General features: G+C 49.8%; 4 protein-coding genes across 4 annotated transcripts; 2 read left to right on the top strand and 2 right to left on the bottom strand.

Moving 5' to 3' along the window:
* Positions 1-525: 525 nt before the first annotated feature.
* ANOM_002260 (putative mitochondrial carrier protein) lies at positions 526-1,987 on the bottom strand (the record flags this gene model as incomplete). The annotated part of the gene is made up of 2 exons (XM_015547517.1): positions 526-1,661; positions 1,747-1,987. 2 exons carry the CDS (start codon positions 1,985-1,987, stop codon positions 526-528), a joined length of 1,377 nt encoding a protein of 458 aa, XP_015410381.1.
* A 477-nt stretch (positions 1,988-2,464) lies between these two features.
* Positions 2,465-7,137, top strand: ANOM_002259 (putative ATP-dependent RNA helicase (Hrh1); the record flags this gene model as incomplete). The annotated part of the gene is made up of 4 exons (XM_015547516.1): positions 2,465-2,848; positions 2,917-4,129; positions 4,599-6,733; positions 6,790-7,137. The coding sequence occupies 4 exons, from the start codon at positions 2,465-2,467 to the stop codon at positions 7,135-7,137; spliced, it is 4,080 nt and encodes a 1,359-aa protein (XP_015410398.1).
* A 2,142-nt stretch (positions 7,138-9,279) lies between these two features.
* ANOM_002258 (uncharacterized protein) lies at positions 9,280-11,103 on the top strand (the record flags this gene model as incomplete). The annotated part of the gene is made up of 1 exon (XM_015547515.1): positions 9,280-11,103. One exon carries the CDS (start codon positions 9,280-9,282, stop codon positions 11,101-11,103), a length of 1,824 nt encoding a protein of 607 aa, XP_015410397.1.
* Positions 11,104-12,280: 1,177 nt separating this feature from the next.
* Positions 12,281-14,369, bottom strand: ANOM_002257 (60S ribosomal uL16 domain-containing protein; the record flags this gene model as incomplete). Its single annotated transcript, XM_015547514.1, has 8 exons — positions 12,281-12,495; positions 12,588-12,724; positions 12,817-12,992; positions 13,213-13,411; positions 13,773-13,861; positions 14,009-14,125; positions 14,194-14,231; positions 14,297-14,369. The coding sequence occupies 8 exons, from the start codon at positions 14,367-14,369 to the stop codon at positions 12,281-12,283; spliced, it is 1,044 nt and encodes a 347-aa protein (XP_015410396.1).
* Positions 14,370-14,703: the final 334 nt, after the last annotated feature.

Below are 14,703 nucleotides of genomic sequence, written 5' to 3'. Positions count from 1 at the left end.
AACCCTCATATCAACTAAAAACACGTCCTAGTAAGACTTTGACTGTATATTAAAAGTTCGTCTCCTTACAACAATGGTTAGGTTAGTTTCATCCTAAAATGACCCCTGAGTATCATGGAACCGAAAAGACCTTATTCATAACGGAGATGTTGACGATCGTTTAATCACTATAATACACTAAAGAGGGGGGTTTGTTAGCTCTATTGCGAGATGTAAGTATGTACACGATAACCAGAATGCAACGCTTTTGGAGTGTAGTGACCAGGACCACCATTTCCGACCCCAATAAAGTACAAATAAATGCTCTATAACTTAACTCATGCGGTATCGTCAGAAGAAAAACAATAACAAAGAGCAGAATTTCTGCTACAGAATTAAACAATAATGAATATTGCCGAGGGTATTCAAGGCCCTACACGTACACATGTAGGGCATGCTGAAGAGTTCGAATAGAAACGCAAAGTGTTGGGCACGGTTGCGGCGTGCTTCGATCCCAGCAGCAAGTCAGGCTGGCTGAGTAATTGCTCATACAGAGTCCGAATGTTCCTCCGGGTGACGTCTCTCATTGACGCCCTTTGCCATCTTCTTTCCAACTTCATATGTGGAAATCATGATGGCGCAAGCAGGTGCTACTTTCAAGCACCTTGCTACCCAGCCTCGAAAGAGCCCGGCCGTACCCTCCTCATGGAAGATATGCATGAGGAACCTAGGCAAGGAAAGCTGTTCTGGATGAAGAGACCCCCGCGGTACGCTACTCTTCTCATCCCCCAGGTGTCGAAAAACTTGCTGGCGTGTTTTCCCTACATCAAAAGGAGTTGTGACAAACGCTGCTACTGAGCCTGACGCAGCACCCGCGATGAAGCTTTCAAAAAACGTTGGCGTATGCATGTCGTCCTCATGTTGGTGTCCCACAGGGGATAGCCCAGTCGGCAACAGGCTGTCATGGGATTTATGCCGTGCCTCAATGAGGTGCTTTTTTACTTCCTCATATCCCCACCAATACAGACCTGAAAAGGGCACATCACGCCACATAGTGAGCGTTAACCCTCGCCAGAGCGAACTATAGCCCTGAGTTTTGGTCATATGGTGTAATCCTTCGAAAGTGGCCTTAAAATGTCCTGCACCGGTGCCCGGGGTAGCCTGTAGGCGCGTTCGGAACATCTCGATCGGGCTAATGGCCGATGCCGCAGCAACCCTTGCAACAGAACCTGATATAAATGCAACATAGGCGTCTGGCAAGAATTTCTTTATTGGGCTTCTCTCATCGCTTCGCAACCAATCGTATCCCGCAAAGTAGATGATGTTTGCCGGTATACTCATCATCATGGTCGGACTAAGCCCACGCCAAAGAGTCCATACGCCTTCATTTCGAGCAATCTTCCGAAGGCCATCAAGTGTGGATGTAAACGTTTTCCGCTGAACTTCCTCCACGGCACAATCCGCGATAGCAGGCGAAGGGGCTCCAATAGCTCCTGCGCCGGGCCCAACCATACACACTTGAGTATTCTGACCGATCCAAAAGACTTCACGACAACAGGCAGTCACGCCTAGATTCGGGGGTATATTCTTCAACGTTTGCGCCGTGTGGTGGTGAAAAGGGGACGTATTCTTAATTGCAGATTGAGACTGTAGGCGGACTCGAACGACGTCAAGAGGGGTCACTATACAATACTGTAAGTATATATGGCATTCATCTCCCATCGTATTTGGGAGCGAGATCGGGCTCAAATTCAGTAACTGACATACCTAGTAGATTTGTCAAAACGCTGCCACAGGTGGCGGAAACCATCTTCTGGATGATCGAGACATGTTCATTGTTCCCACTGGCGTCCGGAGCAGGAGTGTTTCCTGTTCCAGATGTAACCGCCATTGCCTTGTCTTCAATCCAAGGCCATGACTCTGCCGTGTTCCCCTCCAATCCAGCGGTGGTCAAGAGGTCAGAGCGATATCGGTCCCCGCGACTGATGTCAGACCTATAGTCAGACATTCATCCGGCTAGGAAGATAGAGCAAGGAGTATCCTATAGCCGCTTTTCCGCGTCCTTTCTGATAAGAGGTATTGGCAGAATGGTCTTTCGTTAGACAGTATGGTGGGGAGCAATAACGACGGGAGCAATGCGTCAGTCAAAGAAAAAGAACGGTCCGGCTCGGTTGTTAGCGGTGGCGCTCGGGCCAGAGCAAGATTGGATCGGCGATAAGATAGCGCCGAACTGCCGCTTGACCTGAACTTTCTCCAATTTATCGATAACATAGTACTATCAACCAGGCATTTCCCACGATCGCTGTTCGGTTGCTGTTCGGGAAATAGCTCTGTGAATACCTGCAAGTTTCCGATCATTGCGGTACATATTACTCTCCGTCTCCCGCAAGTGTGATCGAGTGTCGGTGCTCGTCGGACACTGCCGTGCTTATCAATCAGGAACCCGCCTCAGTCCGCCATTGTACCGTGCCCTGCCGTCGTGATAATGGAAGACAACGCTGAACTAGAGTCGTTTCGACGGCAGTGGCGGGAGGAAGTCGCCCGTCGGACGAAGCATACCAAACCTACCACGCCACGGCCAAAACGCGTCACAAGCCCCTCTTCTAGGGCACGACCGAGTCAATTCCCGCCAACTCGCCACGAGGCATGGCTACGCAAAGAAGACGAGGAAAGGGCAACATCATTTGGTAGCGCTGAAATCGTCCAAGGTGTTAGCAATCTAAACATTACCAATGATGAGGATGTTTTTCATTCACAAGAAACACGAAAGGAGCCTAAATCAGCTCTAGAGCACTTTGAACGAGCGGTGGAGAGGGAGGCCGAGGGGAAGTTGGGGGATAGTCTACAACATTACCGCAAAGCATACAAGGTAATCATTACTATTTCCTCCAATTTATGTCGATTTTGGCTAACCGCTATGTTATTCCCGTCTTATAGTTGGACTCGGCTGTCGACAAGACTTACCGTGACAAGCACTTTGCCTGGGCGTGGAAAAAGCCAGCCAAAGCCCCAGCTCCTGCCGCGCACATAACTTCGAAAGATCAACCAACTCAAGATGAATCAGAGACTTTAACAACGCCCGAGCTTATTGCATCTTTTGCCCACCTGCCCATTGCTCAACCAAAGCCTCTCTTCGAGGGCGACCCCGCACCCCCATGTCCCATCGCTCACGTTCCTTCGGAGGTGATAGTCGAGATTTTGAGGCATGTGGCATTAATGGACCCAGCGGCATTCTCTCGGATGTCACTGGTCTGCAAACGATTTGCATGGCATTTTGCTCACGAACAGCACATATGGAAACGACTTTGCCAGGGCCCTGAATTTGGCTTCAAGTCTATGCATTATGCTTTCGATTGCGACCTTCACGGTAACCCAGAGAACACACTAAGCCCTCGTTCTCGCTACACTCCGTTTCCTGTTGGCACTGCTGTGCAGGTTCCCAAGCCGCTCTCCTCATGGAGTGACGTATTTCAAATGTTCCCTCGTATTCGATTTACAGGAATCTACATTAGCACAGTCAACTATACTCGCGCCGGTGCTGCCTCATTTTATCAAAATATATCGTGGAACTCTCCGATCCACATAGTCACATACTATCGATATCTACGATTTTACCCGGATGGCACAGTCATCGCCCTACTCAGTACCGTGGAACCTCTGGACCTGGTCCCACATATTAGCATTGAAAACGTTATAGAAGCCCAGGCATCTCACAAGCACCACCGACGTCCGCCTTTGGACGCAGGTAAGACTGTGGCGGGAGGCGCGGAACCAACACCTGCGATCGCAATGGGAGCCTTAAAAGACGCTCGCCGGGGTCGTTGGCGCTTGGCCGATCCTTTCCCAGCCTCCGAGACGGGCGCGCAGGTAGAGACGGGCCTTCCTTCGGTTCATGGCGGCAAAGACCTGTCGGCCGATGCCTTCGATCCCAGAGACGTCATTATCGAGACAGAAAGTGTTAGCCGGTCGAGCATCAATGTTCTCCACATGTCACTGCGGTCATCTGCGGCGCATAAGTCCACCAATGCGCCCAAAAACACGAAATTGATATGGAAGGGCTATTGGAGCTACAACAAACTCAATGATGATTGGTCTGAATACGGTCTTCGCAATGACCGCGTCTTCGTCTTTCGACGTGTTCGTGGATGGGGTATGAATTAACGAATCATGGAATTTTACTCTGGCGCTTTATACATAGATGGAAATGTATAGACAACGGGAAAACATCGAGCAAATTCTTGGGTACACAAATTATGACATGGGAAAACGAAGTCTGTGAATTGATAGACTGAGTTATAATATATACAAGGAAACACAAAAATCAATATGAATGAACGACCGAATATGAGCATGACATTTAGCTTCCTTTGCTAGTATATTTGCGACTGTAGGAGTACAAAGATGAAGTGTTAACTAGTTAAATGGCTCCGCGCCAAGCGTTCTTATCGATAAGCTTCACTTAAAAAATTTCGGGGATTTGGAACTCCGACAAAAGCACTTTAACAACACGATACGACGACATGAAGAGTACCTAATTAGACTAATATATACCGTCTCTTGAGTCTTTTAGCCTTGATATTATCATTTTCTCACTTAGACTGTCTTTCTCGGGACTACAGGACTACTCGCGATGCCCGAACGCGTGAAAACGGTCTTCTTCGAAGACCCGGACGAGACACCCGCCAGTGGAAAAGACAAGGCCACAATAGCGAAAGAAAACCTTGAAACAGGATCCATCAAAAGGAAACATCCCAGCAAAGAAGAAGATAAGAAAAAGAAGAAAAAACGGAAACATGGCGAGTCGACCGATAGTTCGCAACAACCCACACCGGCAGCCGCAGAAAACAAACCCGAGCCACCTGCGCAGAACTCCGAAAAAGATATGCCCACGAGCAAGAACAACGTGAGCGTCGCATCCGACAGGCCGAGACACAAGAAGAAAGATCAGAAACAGAAGCCGCTGAGGGATACAAAGACCAATTTCAACTCATTGAAGGAAAAGGCGAAAACGTTGTATGAAATTCGCAAGAACCTTCCTATCTTCCCCCATGCCGACGAGATCCGACAAGACCTGCGCAAGAACGATGTGATGCTCCTTATTGGTGAGACGGGTAGCGGAAAGAGTACGCAGATTCCCCAGTTTCTGTTCAATGAGCAATGGTGTCGGCCAACAAAGACAAAGGTGGCCCAGGAGGATGATTCACAGAAGGAGATAGAGGTTGGCGGCTGTATCGCTATTACTCAACCCCGGCGAGTTGCTGCGATCTCGCTGGCTAGGCGTGTTGCGGAGGAAATGGGCACACCACTTGGGTCGTCGTCTCCTGCGAGTAAAGTCGGCTACTCCGTTCGTTTTGATACGTCTACATCTCCTAGCACGCGGGTCAAATTCCTGACGGAGGGAATGCTGCTACAGGAGATGCTGCGCGACCCCTCGTTGACCAAATACAGCGCGATTGTCGTTGATGAAGTGCACGAGCGCGGTGTCAATGTTGATCTGCTGCTAGGATTCCTCAGGAATCTAGTGTCGGGGAAGAGAGAAGGGCGTGGCGGAGTGCCGTTGAAAGTTGTGGTGATGAGTGCCACGGCAGATATGGAGAGTCTACTCGGCTTCTTCCAGGAAGGATATCAGAGCTCACGATCGGAGAAGGAAGCACAGAACAGCACCAAGGCTATCACGAACGGCTCTGGCAAGAAAGATGATGAAATTTCTGTCTGCCATATCAAGGGTCGGCAGTTTCCAGTCAAAACTATTTACTCGCCTGAACCAGTACACGATTTTGTTGATGCAGCCCTCAAAGTTATCTTCAATATCCATTACAAGGAGCCATTGCCTGGAGACATTCTAGTTTTCTTGACTGGACAGGAGACTGTGGAAAACTTGGAGAAGTTGGTGAACGAGTATGCCGTTGGAATGGACCCTGCGTTGCCGAAGATCCAAGTTCTACCACTGTTTGCTGCCCTTCCGCAGGCAGCGCAACAGCGCGTGTTTGCCCCTGCACCGCCTCGGACTCGCAAAATCATTCTAGCTACGAACATTGCTGAAACCTCGGTGACTGTCTCTGGAGTACGGTATGTGGTCGATTGTGGAAAAGCCAAAGTGAAGCAATTCCGCTCACGTCTGGGATTGGATTCTCTTCTGGTCAAGCCTATCTCTAAATCCGCTGCTATCCAACGTAAAGGTCGTGCAGGACGAGAGGCACCCGGCCAGTGTTATCGCCTGTTTACTGAAAAAGACTACCTAGAGTTGGATGAAGTTAACACCCCAGAGATCCTACGATGCGATCTGAGTCAAGCTTTGCTCAACATGAAGGCGCGTGGTGTCGACGATGTCATGGGCTTCCCCTTCCTGACACGTCCCCCGCGGGAGTCCTTGGAGAAGGCGCTTCTCCAGCTGCTGAGCATTGATGCGCTCGAAGAATCTGGCAAAGTTAGTCCGATCGGCCTGCATATTGCCAAGCTTCCTCTCACTCCGACTCTCGGTCGGGTCTTACTTGCGGCATCGGAGTATGGGGAAGACTGTCTGTCCGATGTGATCGACATCATCTCGTGCCTCAGTGTGGAGACCATCTTCTTAAACACGACATCGGAGGAAAAGAAAGAGGAGGCGGAGAAAGCGCGGCGGGATCTGTATCGGAGAGAAGGCGATCATCTTACCATGCTCGCCACCGTGCAATCCTACGCCGCCGAGAACACCGATCGTAAGGCGTGGGCTGAGAGACATATGGTCTCGCATCGGGCGATGCAAGCCGTAATGGTAAGACTCCGTTTACTCAACTGAAACACACATTCGATTAACCAAGTTATCTATAGGATGTCCGTAAGCAGCTTACTACTCAATGCCGTCAAGCTAAGCTTCTTTCTCCGAATGATAATCGGGGTCCCTCGACTAATTCTATCACCCGAGAACCATCGCCCATTCACATACTGCAAAGTTTCCTACGGGGTTTTGCTACCAATACCGCCCGTCTGGTGCCGGACGGCAGCTATCGGACCGTTGTCGGGAATCAAACCGTGGCGATTCACCCGTCTAGTGTGTTGTTTGGCAAGAAAGTCGAGGCTATTATGTACAACGAGTACGTCTTCACGAATCGGAGTTACGCCCGAGGGGTGAGTGCAGTGCAGATGGACTGGGTTGGAGAGGCGCTTGCTGGGCAGTAGACCTCATTTTCACGTTCTTTTTTCTCTTTACTATGGGGGCCTTTGTACAGTTCAGCCCACTCGGCAGTTTACCGGTGTAGAATTTATACCCAATGAACAGTATACACCACACAGATTGTCCGCTTAAATGATCCATTTCCAAACTGGTTGCTTGACTTTCGACCATGCACTTTACTTCGGAATGACCTCTGCCATGAAGTTATATCCTTCCCCTCTTCCAATTTCCGCACCATGCGGATCCACACCAGAAACTCGGAATGAAAGAACCGGGAAGGTAAAGAAAGCCTCTGCACAGTCGGCCAAATTCAAGTTCTAGAGTAGTGTAGGAACCAGTGTGAAACCAGAAGATGAGCCAAAGGATCCAACCATAGAATGATGGTACTGTCCTTATTATCCCCATGCCATTACAGCCTAGTGCTTTTTCTGATAGAGCCCATACCCAGATCGCTAGTGTGATATTCCTGGCATATTTACATAATTGGCGCCAAAAGCTGTAGATCCATTTTGGACCGAATCCGCTCCATACATGAGTCACAAATCCCTTCCGACAGCAGTACTTTCCACTTACAGAAGGTGACTGTGGTCGAAATAGTATGATTGTGGAGTTTGGCTCAAATTATATCAACATTGCTTGGCGAGCCCTACTTTTGCAACATGCTGTTGCTGTAAAGGAGAGGATGGCACTCTTATCTTATGCGATACAGCTGGCAAGAATATAATCAGCAAGGAATTATCGGACTGTAGCAGAAAATCTCTTGCGGTGGATATTGTGCATCCAAAAATGTAATTACTCCGTGTGTTCGCACATTCAGGTCAGGCATCCAAAAGCGGCGAGGGGTAAGCACTAAAGCGGAAAGAGAAGATCAATCGACTATCTAATGATGGATGGACGAGTCGTATGGAACTAGCGAGTCTAATCTCGTCGCATTGCATCTGATCCATGGAAAGTACAGAGGTCCCACTGGAGGTACGGAGGTACCACCCCTGACAGTTGTCCGCCTCAAATTGGGCGATGCAGACCATTGCTGTGAGGATGACATGTCACTACGATCAGCCCGCTGAGGGTCGATCATATCATCTGGCGTTCGGTGGGACTTGTACGGTGCAGGTCTGTTATGGAGGACGACAAATCAAGTCATGATAGATAATTCAAACTCAAAAAGGGGTAAAAGCAGGCCAAAAGGACTTCTTGCAATTCAAGAATCAGAGTAAGTAAAGCCGGGTAGAGTGCGTTCGCAATCCAGACACATTGCACGTTTGGCAATTATAAAAGCATCATCCTTATCTCATCAGCGATAAATTAGCAGATGGTCGATCACCCGATCCATCAATACGGGAACGCATACAGTACGGGACGAGTCGGTATTGACCATCGTCCAGTGGTGGGAATTCCTGCAGTGACACCATTTGGCGGTCAGATGACCCCAGTATCATACGGAACGACTAACGACTTAGTCCAAAGTATATGATTTCATGTACTTTGTTCCATTGGGAATATAAACTCATCAAGTACGTACTCGATACTTGGGACTGGGAGCCACTTCCATGCACCACCAAAGTATATGGAACTTTTGCCTGTTCCAAGTGGACCCCCGAAACCCACTTGCGCCCATCCTCCGGTCTCGTCTCGTCTGATGACTTGCCGTTTTCTTGCATCATCATCTTTTTCTTCCGCTGCGTCTCGTTTGTTGACCACCTTGGGGGTTATTGTTCACCCTCTCTCTCATTCCCTCCGTTGGATGCACTGAGTGAAGGGGAAAACAAAGACGGTGTCTGATTGTTTCTTCATTTCTGGTCTTTGTCATTTCTTTTCCGGACTTTAATCTACACAGTACATTCAGACCCTCAGCCACCAGCCGCCTGGTTGGGTCGCGTCGGATCACCGCATCTTGAGCCAATCCACTCACCAAGGGGCTCCTGGATCCGTCCTTGTTATCTGTCCAATTTTTTTTACTTTTTCTTATCATTTATTTTAAGACTGATCTCACGCATACATCTTTTTCGCCTTTCACCTCCCCCTTTTGTATATTGCTACGCTCCTCCGTACGTTTTTGAGAAACAGCATACATCGCGGGGAACAGATCCACCGCGATCGATAAAACCCCCTCTTATCTCGCCCCCTCCAACCATCTCCGATCAACGATGGCCTTACGGCTACCACCACAAGCTCCCCGCCGTCAACATTCCTACTCAACTTCGCAACCCCCTCAGCCTCCCACCCTTGAGGCCCCTCCCAGACTGTCTCAGCTCCCCGATAATGAATCCACCGAGTGGGTGCTCTTCTCTCCCTCTCAACCATCAGCCGACGCCCGCACGCACACGACCTCCACAGAACGCACCCCAAGAACCGTTGCGCCATCCCGCCTGAGCGATTTTGGCTCGTTTGGTACCCCGACACGGTCAGCCTGGGGACCGGACAATGATGATGCTGACGAGCCCCTCGAAGAGTCCTTAGATGAGGACGGCACAGAGTTAGACAGTCTGGACGACGGCCTGCATGCCTTTCGGGCACCTTCATTGAACGAAGACCCTTCCGCAAAATGGGACCAAGGGACACCAGCTGTCCTCCCAGCTCACGATGGACTAGGCAGTTTCGAGGCTTCTGCCCAACCGGTGCAAGACCAGTTGTGGCAGCACGAGCAGTATAATCCTCATCGGCGGCCCACGCTAGGATCCCGGCGGTTCTCGAATGTCCAACGTCAGTTGGACTCAGTAGAAGACCATGAAGCTCCAGACATGGACCGCGAGCGATGGCAACGTATCGAAAAGTGGAGGATGGATCAGAGCCGAGTGCTATTGCAGGAAATCGAAAGAGAAACACGAAAACGCCGCCATAGCCGTGCCAGCAGGCTGGGTGATCCCGTGGGTTCGCAAACCGGAGTGGCAGGTATTGACAGGACCCTGGAGATGTCCAGGGAAGATGCGTCACCCCCCTCGACAGTATCAGAAGGGGACGCAAACGAGCCTTTATGGCGGAAGATCACCCGAAAAGTCATCCGGGATCTCATTGGAATCGACGACTCTTTGTTATTTGCCCTTTTCGGGGATTCCCTATCGGAGAATGAGAGAGGTGCATCTGCTGGGACAGATGATGCCCTTCGTATGAACGAAACTCTTAACTCGGAGCTGGACTCTGTTCCCGACGATCACAGCAATTGGCAGACCAAGCTACTTCAACGCATTGCTCATGAATTGGGAATACTTGTTAATCAACTGTGTGAACACCCGGGTGCCTTTACATCCTATCTCAGCCTGTCGGACGATATCCCCAACCAATACGCTGGCATGCCTCTCGGGCCATTACCAGAAGAGAGTGACGCGCAAGCTCAATCAGTATCTGCTGCCCCAACAGCCTCACAGGTGCCAACGAGTAATGCCGATTCAGTGTTATCTCCACAGTTCTCTCCTACGCTTCGGGATCCCACCGGCCGAGAGCATGCCGCACAATGGGGCATTGAAGATGATGACTTGAATCGGGATTCTCCTGCAGATTCATTACCCGAGTCCGTGCGCCTCCAGCAGGAGAAAGAGTACTGGGAACGGGAACTGGATGTGATGATGGTCTTCCGCTATCTTCGCAATCGCTTCAGTCGACGAGGCAGTAACGCCGATGCCTACCAGCCCCCTGCGCGCCGACCCCCGCAAGATGCGTCCCGACGCGCCGCGATTATCCGCCAGCACCACCCGCTGGTGGCACGAGCACACTCCCGCTCTCAGGCGCAAGTTCGACGCCAGTCCCAGCACTCCGCCAATCAACCCGGCCCCGCAGGTATATCATCCCCTCTTCTGCGCCAGCACTTCCGCCGTCCCAGTTCTAGCTGCGGTCAGAGTGCGAAGCTGTCTGCTATCTCCAGCCGCCGAACCCTTACCGGTTCCAGCCGGAACTATTGGGACATCGGCGGCAGTGTAGACAGTGGAAGTGCTATTGCCCCCGTCGGTGGTGTTGGGTCTTGGGGTGATGTCTAATCATCCGCTATCCAGCCCGGGCGTATCTACAATCTACGGCTCGTGACAATCTTAAGAAACTTCTCCAATTCAACTCATCTATATTGCATGCTGGCCATCAATGTTTAACTTAATCAGGCTGCGTCATCTTCAGACCAGGAGTTTCTCGGGGCGTTGTCATGATGAATGATAGCTATACTTCTCTTTCTGGGCTTGGCTGTCTGTCTCTTTTCGGTGTTCTGTTTTCTTCGGTGTTGTTCTCTTTTTCCTTTCCATATACATATACTGCTCTAAATCATCTCACATATCATCCGCGGTAATGCATCGGTGTGGTCTTCTATGCATTTTACATATCACGAGGCGCGGCAAAGGCTTAGACATATATTTCAACCGGAACAGGTGCATGTCAACGGTGTACAGTACGTAAAGGGGCGGCTCGGTCTGGGGTTATATATACATCGAACGGTGACTGTCTATATTCTCTCTCAATACATATCAATCATACCATATCGCATCCAAACTGTCCCATTCTTCCTTCAAGAAAATACTCAGAATACTTCCAATAAACCCCATATTCTCTCGATACAATTACATGAGTTCATTGAAAAATAATATATCATGGAGTGCCTCTCGGATGAATATATAGTTTGGCAACCTTGGTACACGCATCTATTGCATGCACATATATATGTGTAAGTATCCGTAAATATATATCTAGCGAAAACCTTTCATACATGTTTATTGAGTATTTAGAAGTCTCTTTTTTTTCTTTTCTTTTTTTTCTGGGTTAGACCGATATCCATGCCAGTTGGAAGATCTGGGAGATTTGTTCGGCTGACTTGGTCTTATGATGTCACATCTAGAAATTGGCTATGATTGCTTGGGTCTAGAATCATGGCCTGGTGTCGTCTATAGTATTGGGGTGCTCTGGTAGGGCTCTGAGCTTGGTGGAGATATAGCCAATACGAGAGATGCACATTACGATGGCCAGTCAGATGACTGGATCCAGAATCTACTAAGTATAACAACCGAGTACGCAGAGGAAGAAGCCCGAGGAATCCATGATTAAAATCAACTCCGCCGTGCGTGAGGACACTTAAAATGACATCACAAAATAACAGAACATGTATTGGTAACCGGAGGAATATAATAAAAATTCATGTCTTTTTATGGGTCCTAACGCTAAAGCTCATTCCATTTAAGCCTGGGACTCGTAGGCGTCGGGGAAGCGCTTCATGTTGTTCTCAACGAGACCGTGGCCACGGAGGAACTGAACGTAGGCACCGTCCTGCTTGAGCTTGCCCTCGTTGCGGAGCTTGACGTACTCCTCGCGACGGACGGGGGTGAAACCCCAGTTCTTGGAGACGACGATCTTTTGGCGACCAGGGAACTTGTACATGGAACGGCGGAGAGCTCGATAGCGGCGGCACGGTTGGAGTCACGGGTGCGGACGGACAGGATGATCTGGCCGATGTTCACACGGGCAACGGTACCCTGGGGCTTACCGAAGGCACCACGCATACCGGTCTGAAGACGATCGGCACCAGCGCACGACAACATCTTGTTGATACGGATGACGTGGAAGGGGTGCACACGGATACGCATGTGGAAACCTTCCTTACCGGTGATCTTCACGAGGTACCTGGAGAAGGGGACCTGTTAGTTTCTTTCCTTCATATCTCGCGACGGATGGGTCTTTTCGTCTGGTCTTGGGTTCGAGGAGGAGCGACATACTTGTTGGCACAGATACGGGCGGCTTCGAGAGCCTCAGAGGAAAGCTGCTCATATTCGTTGGAGACCATGTGCACACAGAGAGGGAAGTCATCGACGTTGGCCTTCTTACGTCCCAGATCGAAGATACGGATCTTGGGGTCGGGAACACCACGGTTGAACCGGGACTTGGGGTAGGGCTATGAAGCGACCATCATGTTAGTGAAAGATCCTTGATAGACCGATGATGTAAACCAGTGTTCTTCCATCCGCAGCAATATCGCGATGACAATCTTCATTTCCCTTCTATCCTTCGACGTGGTTGACGTCTTTGCTTTCCCCCCCACAAGCGAGAATTTCCGAGCCAAAAATCCACAGAACACACAAATATGGGAAAAATCCATCAAACCGTCAACGCACCTTGTTCTTGCAGTAGCGGTAGCAACGAGCGGGACGGCGGGCCATTTTGAGAGTTGGAGGTGACCTTGCTGCACTTCCTGCGAACGGTGAGGTTGTCGAAAAGGGTGGTGTCGAAGGGCAAAAGGGAAGGGGAGGCTTTTGGGCGCAGGCACTTCCGACGTTGATTTCCAAGCAGCGTCCACTAACGAGTGGCGAAACCCTAAACCCTACCGTCTCCACCAATCAGCGGCTCCCGCGACCAGACCGCATTTGTCAGACTTCGGCGACATCCCAGAGTTACAGAATGACGATCGAGATACAGAGATACAGATAGAGATGATAAATCAATACCAAAGGTCTAAGTATATTGATTGCTAATTCAGGTCGCCACACACTGAGCGTTCCACTACTTTCTACTAAGCTCATCCTACATATACCAATATATACGAAGAATGTATCAAGTCAAAACAGGTAATAAGTGTAAAGGTTCTTGTCATTATCTATCACGTGCCTCCTCGTTTCAAAAGGCTTGTACATCGTCCAGACATAACACGAAGACATTGTCCGCGCTTTACACTTACTGGCTGGACAGGATGTCGGAGTCACCGGCATCGAGGACAGTCATGGTGCTGGTGCGGAAGAGCTTACCGCAAGCAGTACCAAGCTCGATCTGTAGTTACGCGCAAACGTCAGTGATCTAGTACCCTCCACAGCCAAAGATTGCGGTTTCTCAGGGCGGCTCCAATACGACCTTCCTTCCCGACAGGGGGTTGGCAGTGTCGGAGCAAAGAAACATATGCGACAAAGGGATACTTACGTTGTTACCAGAGAAGTGGTGAACAGGGGCCTTGGCGAGCATAGCGTAGTACTCGAGCTCACTCTTGCGGAGAGGAGGAGTGTTGGCAGCGATGATGACCAGCTTGGCCTTGCCGGACTTTATTTAATAGTTAGATAACCATCTCATGTCTCGGAAGCCTCCAATTGTGTGCGAGAAAAGCTTACGCGAAGGGTCTTGATGGTCGACTTGTAGCCAAGGGTGACTGCACCAGAAGTTAGCAACCGAGTCCAAATCCACAATAACGATGAAAATTAAAGATTGACATACCCTTTCCAGACTTCATCACCAAAGCCAGACGGCTGTTGATGGAGTCGGCGTTCTTCTTGCTCTTGGGGGCCATCGTTACGCTGTTGAACTGAGTCGTTCGGTATGCTGGGAGAGTAGTCTGAAAAGGTGCGCTCCGGCCTTATCGTGAAGTTGAGTTTTTTTCTTTCCTTTGTGGGGTTTGGCGGTAGAGCGTTATATTCGCTCGGACTATTCCTGATCCGGTCCGTCATTGCTGAGTCATCCCGCCTTTTTTCCTCAACCACTTTCGGCGACCCTCACTTTCACTCTGTATCAGGTCTGTATCTACTCCCGACAATCCAACCCGTATCTTACGAAAAATACAGCCCTACTTCCATGGGCGGATTGGACGTGGCTAATGTGCTGTCAGCATTCACTGCCTTCAGACG

The sequence above is a fragment of the Aspergillus nomiae genome (assembly GCF_001204775.2).
Source record: "Aspergillus nomiae NRRL 13137 chromosome Unknown contig00030, whole genome shotgun sequence".
Lineage (NCBI taxonomy): Eukaryota > Fungi > Ascomycota > Eurotiomycetes > Eurotiales > Aspergillaceae > Aspergillus > Aspergillus nomiae.
This window is presented reverse-complemented; position numbering and strand designations above follow the sequence as displayed.